The sequence below is a fragment of the Sarcophilus harrisii genome, chromosome 6, assembly GCF_902635505.1.
Source record: "Sarcophilus harrisii chromosome 6, mSarHar1.11, whole genome shotgun sequence".
In the NCBI taxonomy this organism is placed as follows: Eukaryota; Metazoa; Chordata; class Mammalia; order Dasyuromorphia; family Dasyuridae; genus Sarcophilus; species Sarcophilus harrisii.
In genome coordinates this window covers 34,997,522-35,015,826 of record NC_045431.1, presented here as the reverse complement: position 1 = coordinate 35,015,826, position 18,305 = coordinate 34,997,522, and the positions used below count along the sequence as shown (strand labels likewise).

The following is an 18,305-nucleotide window of genomic DNA, read 5'->3' as shown; positions in this document are numbered from 1 at the left end:
AATATTTAAAGCTCCTGAGTAAAATATGTATCAACTCAGTCAAAGTATTAAGAAGTACTGATTTTTAAAGATGAAACTAGAATTGTGAGATTTAAGTATGATCAACATGTTTTTATTTTGTTGCTAATAGATTGATGCCTTGAGAAAGTGACCTTTTGATAAACTAAAATTTAATGAAATAAAACAATACCATCTCTTAGGTCAAGAATGAGGATCTAATTTTTAAATTTTACCTTATACACTAATTGAAATTTATATAATTGGATATATAATACATAATTGGAATTTATACTTGGCAAGTTATAAATTTTTATTTTTGTATGATTGCTATTATTGTATATATCTTTTAGTTTTGATCCACAGCATCCTAGAATCTCAGTATTGAAAGGGATCTTAGAAACCAGTTAGTCCATTCTGGGGGACTTAATGGATAGAGTACTAGGTCTGGAATCAGGAATACCTGAGTTCAAATCTGGCCTTAGACACTAGCTGCATGAGCATGGGCAAGTCACTTAGCGTTCTCTGCCTCAGTTTCCTCATCTGTAAAGTGAACTGGACAAGAAAATGGTATCTTTGCCAACAAAACCTCAGATGAAGTCACAAATGATTGGACATGACTGAAATGATTGAACAGCTCCAGTCCTTAACATGAATCATAACGGTTTATACAACATACCTGGAAAGTAGTCATCAAGAATTTTGCTTTAAGACTTCCAAAGAGTTAAGACCTACTATCTCCTGAAGTTTTTCTAGTTTTTACATAGCCCTACTCATTAGGATGCTTTTCCTCATCAACACTTCTTCCTACCGCTCTCAGTTCTTCTGACTAGAACAGATCCTTTTCTTCTTAAACTTGTCCATTTTGGAAGCACATGAAGACAGATGTTAACTATGTTCTAAGCCTATTCTTTTCTTGGTTAAATGTTCTTTGTTTCTTCAACCAGTTCTCATATGGCACGAACTCAAAGGGTCTTCCATGGTCTTTGTTGCCTTCTTTTGGATAGCTTCAAGTTCTTCATTGTGCCTTTTAAACTGTGGTGCTCAGAACTGGACACAATCCTGTAGGTGAGGTCTGGCTAGAGTAGAATTCAGGGGGACTGTTACTCCCAAGTTCATGAAGACTATGCTTCTTTTGCTGCAGTATTATGTTAATTACGTTAGCTTTCTTGGCTACCGTACTTTATTGTTGACTCTTAAATTTGTAGTCTACTCCACAGATTATTTTTACATGATCTGCTATTTTTCTACTTAAAAAGTAATAAAAAAAAAAAAAACAAGTAGGGTTTAGTCATGTTAAATCTCACATTTGGCCAATTTTCTCTCAAGATCTTTTTGCATCGTGATGCTGCTGCCCATTGTGTTAGCTCTCTCTCCTATTTAGCCATCCCTGAGTCATCTGAAAATTCTCTGGACATTCACAAGAATGTTAAAAAAGCAAAGAGAAAAGGACATGTTCCTGGAATTCTCTACTGCAGAACTCCCTCCATGCATTGAACCATTAGTGTTCATCCCTGGGTTCCTACGGTCTTGAATGCTGAGTACCTCATGTTCTACTATCTCTAGGAAGCACCAAATATGTTTGTTTTTACAACCCAGCCACTTACCCAGGACTTCATCCTACCTCCAACCCCCACATCCACTCCCACTTTCTAGCTTTGGAGCCATAATAAAATCAATATTGCCATTGCTAATAGAAGGTACATCATTCTATTCCCCTAGGTGTCCACTTAGCATTATCTTCTCACTTTCTAAGCTGAGAACTCCTTCCCAGCTACCACTTTCTTATATGGGTTATAGTAGAATATAAAGTCCTTGAGGGCAGAGACTCTTTCTACTTTAGCATCTCTAGCACTTAGTACAGGGCCTGGCACATAGTAAGACCTTAATAAAGGATAATTTGCCATCTAGCCCCAGTCTGTTCACTTAGCTGTGTGAAGTGATGTTCTTTGTCTTCATGGTGTTCTTGACCTTCATCATGCAACCAAGAGCAGCCTGCAGTGCATCAGGGATTGTGGGAGGGGACTGGCAAAGTATTAGCCATCCAGAGAGAATGGAGAGGCAGTGGGCAAGCAAAGTCCAAACAGGCTTTCAGAAATTTAAAAAAATCTAAAAAAAACATTTTATTTAATAAAGCAAAAAATAATTGCAAAGATTCTCCTTAAACAAGGCATAATATGATATGTAATTAAGAGGGTCAACCTAAAATTAAACAAAAGGAGAAAGTGGACTAGATTGCCTTTCAGATTTTAATTTAAAAGATTTATTAGAAGATATTCCAAAAAGGACCCATCTTTCTCCTTTGGTTGGGCTTTCAGTTTTCTCTGTAAATGTCTTTGGGATGATTTGGTTTAGCTAAGTATTTCATCAAGCTTTCAAGTTTGTTTTTCCCTACCTTGATTCATGAAATTTTATGAGTTGATCTTGCTCATAATAATTTTAATTTCTTCCTTTTTATGGTTTTCAAAATGAATTTAAGTTCTATCCTGGTACTGGTCTTGGCTGTCATATCTTCCTACTCAGGGAATCAATCAAATGTCTGGTTATTCAGAGTTTTTAGGCCCTTTTGCTATGACAATTGAGTTATATCGGCTAAATTTATATATGAAATTATTACATCATCATCAATGCTTTTTTCTTAATTCATATCCCATTTTTAAGTCATCAGCATTTACTTGTTATAAATTCATGCCACATATTATTTTTTTTAATCTAGTTTTGTCTTAATTTTTTATTTTCTCTTACTTAAAGCAGATCAGGGAAAACATAACAGCTGATTTCTATAACTCTGCAGGAAATATGAGGTTGACGGGACATGTCCAGAGCAACAGAAGGCAGAGCCTTGTGGGCAGTGGTCAGACTTTCATGAGAGAGTGGGGACAATTCCTGGGAAGGTGGCTGGAGGCACAATGGTACTGAGCCAACAGTAGTTATAAGAATTGAGGCCCATATTCCTCTAATTCTTCCTCCCTGTACTTGAGTCTTTTTTGATCCCATCTCTCCTCCCTAGTTACTGGAGTAAGCTTCCTCTTGTTGAGGTGTTTTTGACATCAAAGATAATACTTTTTTGGCTCCATCTGTGACTGGAAGGGATGTTCCTTTTGAAACAATAGTAAACTCCTGACCTAATCCTTGGTGGGAATTTAGGCAAAGAACATTTTATAATGGTGCTGGTCTTCCCACTGGATGAGACTTCTGGGCTTTTCACTTGCAAAGGCCTAGCTGCCAAGGTTAATGGGATTACAATTTTGGGATTAGTTAATTGGGATGTTAGTTGCCTGCAGTCTAATAAGTCATCACTCCAATAAGTTTGTTGAGACTTATGCCTCCAAAGAAGCTTTGTTGGGAGATTAGGGCACAAATAAAATGTTTTTTTTTTCCTACTGTAGCAGAGAAGTAGAGAAAATAGAAATATAGGTAATCTGAAAGACAAGAAATTAAAACCTAGAAGAATAACATTAAACAAGTTATTTAGAGAAGTAGTCATCTTACTACTCTACTACTCTACTACTCTAAACTAAGTTTAGAGAAGGTGTCCTCGAGTCTCTGACTTTGTTTTCACTTCTGACAATAATAGTTCAATAATTTGTGACCCTTTCAGGTCACAAATGGAGTTCAGTTGGGGGGAAAATTTTTCTCTCTCGAAATTTGGTACCAGGGAACAGATATCATTGCCCTACTTGCTCACACTGAACATTTTAACAATTAAACTCTTGCCAGTCTGTTAGAACTGGATCTGGAACAGCCTTAATCTCTTTAGACAACTCATTCTTTTTTTCCCCACCAGAATGGTTTTTCTCCTGTTCTTAGGATTTTATTTGAGAGCTTCCTGGGTTGATTTCCCCTCTTAACAATCATTTATCAGGCAGGCACTAAGGCATTAAGCTAGCTTCTAGGATTTCAAAGACATAAACAATCCTAAAGGAGTTTACAGTCTCCTGCCTAGGGACGGAGAGAAGTAAAATTTGAGCTTATGAGATCTTCTCTTTCTCTCTGTTCCTTTTGAAATCTGTTCTCCCAGGCTCTAAGCTATATTTTAGACTATTCTTAGTTTTTCTTTTATCATGAATTTTAAAATGGAATGGCATCTTTCCCTTCCTTTCCCTTGCTCTCCTTCCCCATACAAAGGGTCTCATCATTTTTACTTTAGTGACAAGTTTACTCATTTTCAGAAAAGAATTTCCACTACCTTTTGAAGAATGAAATTTTTATCTCTGAGTCTGGCAGAAAACTCCAGCAGATCCTTGGATAACTGAAGTCTCTCCCTCCCACCCCCCATCACTATTAGAAAAAAAAAAATCAAATTCAGTAGAGAAATGGGGGAGAAGCATGGAAAGGTGATAGAACTGTTTTTTGTGGTTCCATTATTTCATTGGCATGCATAGCCCTGCCCCTCCTGTAGATCTCTTAACCCTTCTTGACCTTCTTCTATTCTTGTTCCATTCTTTCCCATATATTTCCAGAAATTCTTCAGAGCGACTATCTACATCACTGGAGATTTTCTGCTTGTTATTTTGATAACTTGATGTGCTATTCTTGCTGTTCATGCTTTGTCTTTCAAAGTTCATTTCCTTTTTTGGTCATCCACAGCCTTGATAATGGCTTTTCGAGTGTATCTTGAATATATACATATTATCATCCTCTGATAATACATCTATCTGCTTATAGACACCTTTCTGTTCCCCTTTTGGTTATTTGTGATTTGTGTATTCCATTATTTGCAGTTATTTTGTATAATCCGACTATCACTGTAAGGAAATGCGTTCACTGAAGTTTGCTTTTTCGGTTTGTAATTTTTCCTTAGTGAAATCCATGAAATTGAATGGACAAATCTGAGGCTATTGTGTTTTCCTGTAAAAAAAAAAAATAAATGGAAAATTCCAATTTTGATCTCTTCTCCATGCCTTTAGCGAGAAGTACTTGATTTTTCTGGTCAGGTTTGGAATTCATGGACAGATTAGTTGGCAGAGTTGGAGGCATAGGTGGTAGTAATAGCAGCAGCCTTTTCAAGTTTGCTTTTGCTTGGGCTGAGCAAATCTCTGGGATTATGATCATAAGGTAGAATGTTCTGTGTTTTTAGCAAGGAAAATAAGAATCCTCTTTTATGACTTTAATGGTGGTTTCCTCTGTCTTTATTTTTCAGGTTCATTAGAAAAAAACTATTTTAGTGCAAATGAGAGTGACTTGCTTGTCCATGATGATGGCATCCAAGTAGCAGATATTCTTCCGACCCACCTTCACAACGGTTCCCCTGTGATAGCTACCACAGTCAGTCCCAGCCAGCAGACTCCAACCTCCTGGACCATCTATCCTTCTTCCCACAAAGACCAAATGAACCGAAACACAAGTAAGTCAGAAGCTTTGTTATCAGAAACTTTTTACTTCTGTGGTCCCCATTAATATTTTAACTTTTACACCTAAATCACAATCATTGGCTAGTACAATAGAAGGATCTGTTTGGTCAATCGGTCATCCAGCAAGTTACGAGATTAGATTCCCTCTTCAACATTAAGTTCCACTAGGTCAATTGTATCAGAAATGGATGTGGAAAAAAAGGTAAGGTAAACTTAGTTTGATGATTCATCTTTTATTTACATGGTGAAATCATATCTATATAATCAGATGACCAGCCCTAAACCTTGGCCAGGTTCATTCTTAATGGACTATGGGTTTAAGACAAGGGAAGGAGTCCCTCTGTTAGTCCTTGGTTCAGGTCTATCTGCACAATGACTTTAAATGACAATCATGGCCTCCCTAGAGTCATATTTCTTCCATTTCATCTTAGAACTGCCTTGGAGAGTGGAATCATTGATGCTTTTTATCATCCAAATTTATATTAGAAGTAAGCATGCACTCAGTATGTATACTAAGCCAAGATATTGCCAAGGATTTTGGTGACAGACCACACGTTTTGGCACCTTGTTTAGTATCTTTATTGTTCATTTTAAACCATCAAGAAAAAAATGGATTAGAGATGTAGTATACTGCAGTTATTTCAATAGTTTGTCACTTTGAACCATTTCTGAATACACATTTTTCCCTTCCCAGAATCATAGGGTTTAGAACTAAAAGGAATTTTAGTTCTTTAGTCCAATTTCTTAATAATTCATAGATGAGGAAACTAAGACCCAGAGAAGTTCCTATTTGTTCTACGTCACTAAGCCAGCAGAGATTTAAGGTGAACTCAGCCTTCTAAGTCAAATTCTAGGGCTTTCCCCACTATACTACACTCTAATTTCATAATTTTTACTTGAAACAAGACCAAATCTTATACTTAATATCATATTCTATGGCGCTTACACATAATAGGGACTAAATATTTAAATAAACTTTGATTTGTTCATTTTATAGTTTATTTATATATAAAGTTTATAAAGTTTTATATAAAGTTTAATTCAGATGATTTCTTTAATCCCAAAGTGTGTACCCAGTTATTGAAGATCATTTCACTATGTAAATACAGTAGCAAATACCAGAGGCTAGAAAGGGAAAAGCTCAGCCAGAGGCATTAGGAAACATCCCTCTTGTGAAGTATGCTCCTAGGGATCTTTTAAAGCAGACAGTAATACAGTTTTAGGGGTCTTATTTGAAACACCCCCACAGATTGCTTTGCATAGCACTTAATATATCTCCCTTGGAAGGAAGAAGGACAGCACTGGGGCCTTGGGGGTTCTGAAATAGCCTTTACATGACATCTGCTGTGCTTCTGGATTTTTATCCAGTTACATCTTTTAAAACTATTTGTAATGTGTAGGCAGGATAAAAGTCTCTTTTTAACTTTGAATTTGTATTCTTTTATTGAACTATGTTATAGCCTGTATCTGATTTTTTTTTAATTTAATTTTTCTTGAGAGGTATTATTGAGATTTAAACACATATTTTATTTCAGAAAAAGAAGGAAGGAGATTAGGGGAGTTAGGAAAGGAGTAGGTTTTATGCATTATGCAATATGACATCGATAAAGTACCTGATACATACATTTTCATCAGGAGTTAAAGGACCAGAGGAAGTAAATTAAAGAGCTGAAAGTTTAAACCCTATTCTTTTCTCAGCATATTCTTAGCTAGTTTTAAATCATCCAAAGCTCTCTGACCTTCATCTTTACTTCCTCCTTTACACTCTTGTTTTTCTCAGTTTTTTATTGAAGAACAAGGGCAAAATATTAGCTATGTATATTAGACTTCATGATTAAAAGCATTATGAAAAATGATACTAACCATATAGTCTTGGTTTTTTTTTTTTAATGGAAGAGGTACTACAAGTTTTACAATACAAAAGAGACCTTTTTTTGGCTCCTACGTATATATATTGAACACATGTCATTTCTAGTGGATTTGAAGTGATTTCTGAAATAATGTAAAAATAAGAAGGAGAAATAGTGTCCTTTAGGTTTTATCAGGATGACTATTTGCCGGGTAATTTTATTTTCCTCTCTTCCTCTTCTCTCTCTTCCTTCCTTTTTTCTCCTCCCTTCCTCCTTTGCATCTTCTTTTCCCTCTCTCTTAAGACCCTCTTTTCTTCTCCTCCTCCCTTTTTTCTCTTCCCTGCCACTCCTCCTTTCTCACTGAATTTGTCTCTTTGTCCCTACCTTTATCCCTGCATGTTTCTCTCTGTTTTAGTCATACACAGTGGGTTTGAGGACATTTGAAGCCAGACACTATGCTTTCCCCCCAAAAAAAACCATGACCCATTTCTGAAGCTCTGACTTTTCATGGTTTAGTCTTGAAAGGTTTTTGGTAACACTCAAATTTATGTCATCTGATTTCTTCAGCCCCTTCACCCCCAAACATTTGAATATTTTTCCAACTCTCCCATACATAGTATGCAGCTCTCCTGCAAATATAAAGCTAATATTGTGTATCTAATTTATATTTTAATATATTTAACATCTACTGGTCATCCTGCCATCTGGGGAAGAGGGTGGGGGGAAAGAGGGGAAAAATTGGAACGAGGTTTGGCAATTGTCAATGCTGTAAAGTTACCCATACAGGTTACATATAACCTGTAAATAAAAGGCTATTAAAAAGTAAAAAAAATATAAATCTAAGAAAACATGAAATATAGAAGAACTATATTGACTGCATGTAAAGAATAGAGAAAGCACTAATATCCTACCCCCTTTACAAAGCTTAATTAAATGGGCCCCAATGCCCGACTCTGCAGTAGGATCATTTTCCTCAGCATCCCTGTACCCCAGAAGCCAGATGGGTTCTTTGCACGACTTTTCTGCCCTGGAGCATTAATCAGCTTTCTTGTGCCAACAGAAAGGTCTGCATGGTTCAGATTGTAGTGATTTAGGTCCGCTTTTGTCCAGCACAGGTAGATTCTTCTGGGTCTCAGGAGAGACCCTCCTTCCCAAGTCTTAAGGCACATTATTCACCTTGAGGGTGGAAAATGTACGTGTCTGGAGCCATGAAGTTAAGACTTCCAAACATGCTATGCTATTTAAACAATTAAGAAGCACGTTGGTACGTGGGATTCTTCTGTATTTTAGAATATTAGACTACTGGACAGGATTCTCTATCATAAAGGGTCTCTGCAGTGTCAGCCTACAGAAATGAGTCAATTTGGGCAATCTTAGTGCAAAATATCATTACTATTAGTAGAGTAAATTGAAATCAGGGGATAGAATAATATCTAAAAGATACAATCTAGTGTTTCATTATCTCTGTAAGTTCATTATTTCTGATCGAGAAGGAGAATGGAAAATGGATTCACTTGATCAGAGCAGACAGTCCAAAGAGAGGAAATACCTGCAGTTTTACTTCTAGCGTTGCATGTTGAAAATAGTCTTGATAAAATGACCTTGATAAATCCTGAGGACAGCCAAGAAATGTCAGATGCAAATGAAAAAAGGCCAGTGTCTTTGGCTTTGTGAACGGTTTGTTGTTTTTGTTTTGTTTTGTTTTTGCTTCAATCACTCAATTTATTGTTTGCACAATTTTATTCAAATTAAAAAGCTCCTTAGTAGGAATCTGTTATAAACGTAATGTGTTTTTAGGGGATATGTTGTTTCATTCACTGCTCTCTGGAATGAGACAGCTCTTGAGTTTTCCAGACTTATAGGTTTCATCTTACATTTGAATGAAAGCTTTTCACTTTACCTTAATTTTATAGTACTTTTCTCTTCAATCAAGAAACTTGGTTTCATTAGCTTAATGTTGTTATATTTTGTTTGAATTGTTAAGATATTAAAGCACATGTTTGTAATCAAGTTAAGCCATATAATGTATCATCCCAGCAATTTCTTGATTGATAGTTCTGAGTTTCTGTATGTATATGAGGATATCTTATGAATATTTTCCATTTTTCCCCTTTAGTTTTCTCAGTGGAATCAGGGAATATAAACTACTGTATAGACCTCTGCCTTTGAGGCCCCTCTGATGGGACAGTAGAGCACAGAGCTCCCATTAACCTCCAATTAAAGAAGCTTCCTAAATGAATCTTTTTTTTTTTTTTTTCATTTCCCACTGGACTGCATCTCTTTTGGAATTGCCCATCATGCCTCAGGAACCTTTGCATCTTGCAAGATTGTACAGTACTGGAATCACACTTCCACAGTACTTTCTGTCCCTGGAGCTCCTCTGATCGGAGGGTGGGATGCCTCCCAGAGCCTCCATTTAAGGAGGCTGCCTGGGTCTTCATTTCCTACTTGGTTATACTGCTTTGAATTTCCCTATCATGCTTTCATCCCTATGTCTTCCCTTATACTTTAAAATTTTATTTTGTATATTATAATATAATTACATTGTAATTACATAATTACAATGTAATTATACCATAATATTATATTTCCTGTCATTGGAGGACTTAAGAGCACAGATTGTTTTTTTCATATTCATATACCCAACTTGGCACATTAGTAAATATTTATTGGCTCACGTACTTTTCCTCCTGTCTCTGACAATTATATATACCTTAAATATATTATTGGTTATTTTTCTTTTCCTCTATCAATATTAAACATTTGTTAAGTGACTATAATGTGCCTAGTATTGTACTAAATCCCTGGGGAAACAAAGAAAGCGAGGAAAAAAACCAGTTCCTGCCCTCAATAAGCTTACAGAGAGTACAAACAATACAGGATAAAATGAAAATAATCAATAAGAAAAGGAGCTGAGATTTCATTTTAAACAGGTTTTTTTGGGTCATACATTTATACATTAGTCATATTGTAAAAGTAGAATCAGAATAAAGGAAAAACCATGCAGAAAAAAAAAAACACAAAAAGGTGAAAATAGTGCGTTAAACAGAATTTATTAAAAACTTAGGCCAGTGGCTACCGCAGAGTAGGCACCTGAAGGCTTATTGGTTACTTGATTGTGTGTCTTAGGTGATGCTTGAAGTCATGTGGGAATTTAAACAATATACACTAATTCATGACCTATTTCTGCTCATTTACAGAAGAGCAGGCTGTCAATAAACAAATCAGAAAGGGAGTGTAACTTCTGCTGTGTCCACCAGGTGACACTACACTCAAATCACTAAGTCAAGTGTCTTCAGTGGGCCTTGATGAGTTTACTCTCATCCCACTTGTGGGACATTTCCTTCAGTCTCTCTGTTTGCAGAGAGGGTCTATCCTGTGACCACCAATGCTTTATGGTACAAAGAAATGGAGGACAATTATTGAGAGACAGCTCCTGGAGCTTTCAGCCCTAATCTCTTCCTGCAGTCTTTTTAACTTATCTTACCTCCCTCTTGAGGGGTGATGGGAAAAGTCCTCCAAAGTCCTCCAACATTGAGATCATGAAGAGATTTTTTTAGGAGAGGGATGACAAAGTGAGGAACTTCCATCTGTTAATTAAGACCATACATTCACATTTTACAATTGCCTAGCACACTGAGTGGTTAAGGGACTTTTCCAGGGTCACATAGTATGTGTCAGGGGTTCCAGTCCCCAAGTTTTCCTGGTCCCATGTAATGCTCTCTATTTTATTTTTGCCATACATCCAATTCATCGTAGTAATAGTAATTCTATAGTAATTGGTAGTTGTAATGATTCAAAAATATTTGTTGAAAATATATTTAAATTTGAAACTTAAATGACTTTCTTAAAAATACATTTACCTTCATGATTTTCTTTTTCTCTTTTTTTTCCCCTGAGGCAATTGGGGGTAAGTGATTTGTTCAGAGTCACATAGACAGGACATGCTAAGTGTCTGAGACCAGATTTGAGACTTCAGGGCTGGTGTTCTATCCACTATACTAACTAGTTGTCCCTACCTTCATGATTTTCTTTTGCTTGTACCATATGATCTCTATGCCCTTATCTCAATAGCTCTAAAGTAAAAAGCCATTAAAGAAATTCTCAGGAAGAGCTAGAGCTGGGTTCCTGCTGCTCCTTATGTTAGTTTTCTTCCTTCTTGAGACCATTTCTTTGTATCACACAGGGCCACTATAACTCCTAAATATAGGATAATAATATAGATAATAAATCTGTTTTCTTCAAAAAAAAAATTCCCCAGTCTTTGAGCATAAATTCACGTATTTAGTTTTCAGATAATTACTTTAACATCACCCTGATTTTAGTTCTTCATTCTTCAATCCAAAATATTCTGGTTAATCAGATATTTTCAAATTTCTCTCAAGATTTAGAGCCTCTATTTCTATTCTACTTGATGAAGTTAGAGAAGGAGATCTCTTGTGTCTGAAGAGTTTCCCTCTCTGATGAGCAAAATAAAGGGAGGGCCAACTAAAAGTGATCTCAAGGGCAAAGAAGAAACTCGGGAATTGTTTGGCAGGCTCTATACCCATGTATGTTTTCTCTGATCCTTTACTGGTGTATTCCCCCTTACAGCTTCTGAGAAGGAAGGAAGGCAAGCAACAAACATTTGCTAAGGATTTACCATGTGCCCAGTCTTGTGCTAATACAAATAAAAGGAAAAAGATAGATAATCTCCATCTTCAAAGAGGTTATTTTCTACTGGGGTAAGAAACACACAAAAGGGAGCTTACAGGTAGAAGAAGGTAGGGAGTACCTAAGAGCATGAGGAAGAAAGCAAGAGTCCGGAAAATTAGGGGAAAAGAGCAAACATGGCTGACCTAGGGACCTGATACAGCTTCCGAAGGAAAAGACCAAATTGAAGAATCTGAGGAAAGGATCAAAGAAGCAGAGATATCTTATAGCTTGAGAAACTCCCCATGGAAGGAAGTGCAGGGTGAAAAGGCAGATGACTCATAGTGGTGGAGTCTAAAAAGGTAAGAAGAATAGAATATTCCCTATTACATATAATTCCATTATGGAAAAAATTAAACACTTTGTTTCTTATTTGTATGTATTTTTAAAAATAGAGTTTTATCCCTATCTTTTGTGTTGGGGTTGCCTAAATTTCTTCTTGTGTGTTTGTCTGTCTTTAAAAAAAATATCTAAGGTGGTTGGTTGGTCTGTGCAATTACATTTGATGTTTCTTCAGAAAACATTTTTTCCTCCTAATTGGAATTATATAGTGTAATATTTTCACAAAAGGATCATGTTTGATGTATTAAATTTCAAATTGTAGTTTTAGATGTTTTAAAAACGTATTCTGTAAATGTTTTGAGTTTTATTAAGTTAAATTACTTGACTTTTTGAACTTTAAGAAATTGAACATCCTTTAATTTTGTTTGATTTATGAAATCTGGGTCAAACCAGGAAAATCAGAGCAAGCATATTATCATACAGACACACTTGAAACCAGGCAGGATCTCTCTCTTCCATCTGGAAGCCTCAGATATAGAACCCCCTCCAATTTCTAGAAATTGCATTCTCTACTTTTTAGAGTTTAGTGTTCTCAAAATGTAATGACCCGAAGAGGAAAATAAGCCTTTCTCCTTTTCCTTTCCTTATTCCTTGAAACAGCACACACATGCAACTCTTTTTTTTTTTGAATGAGGATTTTTTTGTAAAGTTATGTTTTATTCAGGTATTTTTAATATTAAAAGTATTCAGCTCAAGTCACAACGGGGTCTTTAAAAAAGCCATAGAAAAATACATAGAAACATAGAAAAAGCACGATCTAAGGAGATCAGATTCACCTTTAACTTAAGAGACTTAACTTTATAACTGTTATCTTAACTTCTTCATTTTAGCTCTTCTGCTCCTCTTCTTAGTGCAAATTACTCTGAACAACTCTCAACTGTATTCATTCAATTCTGTCAAGATTTAATTTAATTAAATTTAATTAAAAGTTTAATTAAAGTTTAATTAAAAAAGTTTAATTAAAAAAAAACTCCTACTTGGTCATACTCTCTCCATCCCATTTTTGGATATTATTATTTCTGAAGTTTGACATATTATTATTATTTTATAAATTTCCTTTCATCTTAAAATTAACACTTTCCCTCATTACGCCTAGCCACTGGCTTAGGAGAGGTTATTGGAAGACTCTTTGCTGCCCATTGCCCCTTCTAAGCTCCCCCTTTATCACCCCTACCATCACCACTCAGTAATTTCTCCTTTGAGGTTCACTCAATCCTCATTTAACATCCAATCAAAATTCTGATAGTGTTGGTCACTGAACTCCAAAATATTTTCCTTCTTTCCTCGGTGAATTCAGTGAAGTCTTTCTTACGCAACATATCACTCTCTTGCCTTCATACTAGGGCACTTCGACATACATACTTAAGTTCCCTTAATCATCTGAAACTCCAAATTTCTCCACTGCTTCAATTTTAGACTTGTATTTCCAGTCCACCACAGCTAGACCATGCTCTTCACTTTGCTGTCATCCATAAATATGCTGCTTTCAAGTTTATAAGCTTTGAAATTCCCTCATCTGGTCCCAGTTGGTCACCATTTTACCTTTCTCTTGCAACCTCAAATCTTGTTCTTCATCATCATTATCACTTCCCAAATCCATCCATTCCTTAGTTCTTTCCCATGCCATCCCTCCTGTATTAGCTACGCTTCTGACTTCTCTATCTTGACCCCTTGCAACTAATCCACATTGTGACATGTATTTTTGTTAAAGAGCCTTAGGACAAAAAGGGAGAACTCCCATTGTCCAGTGTCTCATAGAAGTAGTCAAGTGATGGCTCCTGCAATGGAAGTCGTTTTCTGAAGGCACTGTTGTGGCTTCTCTACTTTGTGGCCAATCTAGCCTGCAGTGGTGGGTCTATTGGGACTGGATTAAAAGAAGGGAGTGGCAAACCATGAAAGACTTGGGACAATTGCTCTTTGGTACTTGTGGGTACTCAACAAATATAAAATAATGATGAAAATTAAAATACAAGAATAATAAAGTCTGAGTGGGTCGCACAATACACTTGGGTCTAAATATAAAATGGTGAGAAGGAGCAATCAGTGGAATGGCTTTGTTTCTTGGAAATAGGACTTTTTATGTGCACATTTCTTGAATCTTTAATTGAATCTTGATGTATTCCTTAGATGTGGAATTCTTCAAAACTAATTTGCTTTAATCATTTCATATGATTGATCATGTTATATTAAAAATTATTTTGGATTTCAGATAACTGTTGGTCATAGTTTTGGGGAAGATATGAAGGAAAGAACAGAATAGGCAAAAAAAAAAACCAGATTAAAAACAAGTATTGCATCTAGCTGATTTATTCCAACAGGAATCATAAGGTTCAATTTTAATAGATTTGGAGATCTTTTACTAAATTGTTTCCTTTTTCTTTTTTTCCTCTTTCCTACAAGGACTGAGTCCTGACTTGTTTTACTTGCTTACCATTAGTTTCTAATGACTTAAATTAAAAGACTGACTTAAATTTGGATTTACAGATGTTATAAATTCAAATTTAAGTCAGTCTTTTAATTTAAGTCATCTTAATGATAAGAGATTTCATGGAGTGAAGTATTATCTAGGAAAATGATTTTTTTTATCTTAAATCCAATTCGAATTTTTTAGTATTTATTATATGAATATTTGTATGTGGACTCAAACTAGGTCTAAAAATAAGTTAAATGTTTATTAAGTGATTTAGACAAACTTTATCCATATCTTACAATAAAAATCATTTATGAAAGGGAAATTTAAATTAGGAAATGCAGGTGAATGAGTAAATATTCAGCAAAGACATTAAACATATATGTTCAAGGTTTAAAGAAAGCAGTAAGTGAAGAGGAAGTTGATCCTGTTGGGAATTATTATAACTCTTCTTATTATTTAGGAAAACACCTGACATGTAGAATTTAAGGAACTGATTGATGGGAGAGAAGATTTACAGTCTGAGATAGGAAAGATATTGCAGTCAGCATGGTTCAGAAAGAATAATTAGATGAGAAGGTCATGAAGTGAATATATCTGCATGGAAACAACAGAGGTTTTTGGCAGGGTGGTAGGGTGAGAGATGAAATGTTTTCTAAATAAACCCTTATGAAGGACTTTGAAGGACAAAGTTGAGCAATATCCTTGTTACTGATTGTTGGTATAAATTGAAGTCACAGTAAAGGCCACATGAAAAGTTGTTTCATATTTGAAATAATGGGGTAAAAAATAAAACAAATTGGGTCGTGCCTTTGAAAATTTCTTGAGTTGAATACAACAGAAACTAATAATCTTGACAGAATTGAATGAATACAGTTGAGAGTTGTTCAGAGTAATTTGCACTAAGAAGAGGAGCAGAAGAGCTAAAATGAAGAAGTTAAGCTAACAGTTATAAAGTTAAGTCTCTTAAGTTAAAGGTGAATCTGATCTCCTTAGTCATGCAGCTTGAAATGCATCATATTGCCTCTGATCAAAATTTATTCCTTTTTTATTCACTTAATTTCATACCATGTATATGTCACACGCATGTCAAATAGTTTTTCACTTATGATAAGATAGTTCTAATGTCTAATGGTATGAACCCTCCTTTTCCCAAAAGAAAAAACTATATGGAACAATGGATTAACTACCATGTGCTCTACTAGAAAAAAAAAACAGAAGGAACTTAATTTTATATTATTATGAAAATGATGGAGAATGGTAAGAAGTAGTGTAGTGAGCTTCTCTCCAAAAGACTCCTGCAGATATCTTGAAAATGTGGCAGATCAAATCCTGATGGAGAAATCCAGACAAAGTCACACTGAGTGAGAAACTCAGTGAATAATTTGTCCAGCCGTGTGCTATAAAGAGACAGACTTCCCACCTGTCTTTGGACATTGAGAAAGGATCAGATCAAGAGTATGTTACCCCAAGCAATGTAGTGCTTTTGAAGAAGTTGTACGCTATTGCAAGAAGAAGTCCTGTACCAGAGCTCTACCAGATCATTCTTAGGCACCATGATGGGTGGCTTTGTCACCAGCTACTTGGTTCTAGATTATCGATCCAGGACAGAGTGAAAAGGGGACTTAGGGAACTTGCATCCCTTGGGTAGGGAAACGTTGGATTGTATATATCAAAAGGAGTAAATTCCAGAGGAGGAATTCCAAACCAAAGAAGGAGCCTACGCTTGTTCAAGTGTAGACATGAAGAATGATATTTTTCAGGTGAACTCACATGAGGAGTTCATCAATCAACCTTTACCCTGAATCAAAATGATTTGGGAACATTGCGAGCTTGCAAGTCTCAAGGCTGTTCATAAGATCTTGGAATGGCACAATGTTCAATATTATAAGAAAGAAACATCACAGACTTATTCTTCAGAAATGTGACAGAGCCATCATATCAAGTCCAAAGTCAGAGCAAGGTGAAAGAATGGGCAAATAAACAAAATTTTCTCCACTATAATGAGCTATTTATAGTAGTAGGGATGCTAAAGATGTAAAAGGAGGAGGATAACTTCAAAGTGATCACAAGCAGATGCCTTAGAGTAAAACTCAAATTGCATGCAATCTCAACTAGAATTTCTGGAATAACAGTTTTTTTTTAAAAGCTTAAAATGTTTTAATAAATGGAATGAGAATACTTGAGGAAAAAACTGGAAAAGAAAAAAGAACTATAGAAGAAAGAATTAGAGATAGAATTAACAGGTTGGCAGAAGAAATGCAAAACATTGACTAAGTATCAAAATTCTTGAAAATTAATAAATAAAGTCAATGACTTCTATGAGGCAAATACTAAGTATTTATTTATTAATGTTAAATATCAAAATAAAATCAAGACTGAAGAAAAATATAAGGTATCTCATAACAAAAACAATTTAGAAAACAGTTTAAGAAGAAAAAAATAATTCATTGGACTGTCTGAATGCATGATCCCCAAAATACCTAGATGCCATATTTCAAGAAATATTAAAAGAAAACTGCTCAGGATGCTCTCAGAAAAACTTGGGGGAACTTTTATGATCTTGTGTGAAGTGAAACAGGAAAGCAGTGCACACAGTATATACATAATAATATTCTAAGAATGATCAACTGTAAAAAGTAGCTACTTTGATCCAGACAAGGATCCTAGACAATTCCAAGGGACCCATCATGAAAGATACTGTCCACCTCCAGAGAAAGAACCAGTAAACGGAATGCACATTGAAGTATGTTTTTAAAAAATCATTTTTGTTTTCTTTTTTGTCTTTTTTTGGTAATAGAATAAATATGGAAATATATTTTGCATGAAATCATAGTTATAATTAATATTAAATTGCTTGCTTTCTCAAGGAGAAGGGAAGAATTGATGAAGAGTAATTTAAGGCAGAGTAGTAATTTAAGTACTAACCACTGTCTGGAAATTAAACAAAAAAAAAAGAATTAAGTTTTTACATGAAATTGAGAAATATTTAATGAAATAAATATTTTAAAATTAAACTGCTCAGATTTCTTAAAATCAGAGGGAAAAGTGGTAAAAATCCACTATCTCTCCTGAAAGAACCCCCAGAATAATACTTTCCAGGAGTATTATCAACAAAATACAGAGATTTCAGGTCAAAGAAAAAATATAATGCTAGTATCCAGAAAGGAATAATGTAGGTACTAAGGAGCCAGATTCTGGATCACACAGTATTTAGTAGTCACCATTCTAAAATTCCAGAAGACAAAAAAAGGATATGGGTTTATAGTCAAGAATAACTTGTCCAGCAAAACTGATTATAATGCTTAAGGGGAAAAATGGATCTTTAATGAAATAAAGAACTTCCAAAGATCTCCTGATGAAAAGACCAGAGCTACAGGAAAACTTTGAAGTCCAAAAGGATTGAAAAGAAAAAGGGTGAACTTGAATGAACAATGATAAAGGACTAAACTAGGATAAAGTACTTATATTCAGATATGGGGAAATGATACATATTTTCCCTCTGAACCCTGTAATCATTAAGGTTAATGGAGTCCAATTAAACAAGATGCAAGAATGGTTTTATTCTATCTTATTAGCCTTAAGAAAAGAATAGAAAGAGAAAGAAAGAGGAATACACTTATGTAATCAACTCACACAAACACACACAAAATATAAATG

The 18,305-nt window shown here is 35.1% G+C and overlaps 1 protein-coding gene across 1 annotated transcript in view; it reads left to right on the top strand.

Moving 5' to 3' along the window:
- CORIN (corin, serine peptidase) overlaps positions 1–18,305 on the top strand; it is a 181,228-nt gene that overhangs the window by 50,809 nt on the left and 112,114 nt on the right. The window contains exon 3 of the mRNA XM_031941961.1: positions 5,141–5,344. Coding sequence (XP_031797821.1) covers positions 5,141–5,344 — 204 coding nt within the window. The remainder of the gene's footprint in view (positions 1–5,140; positions 5,345–18,305) is intronic.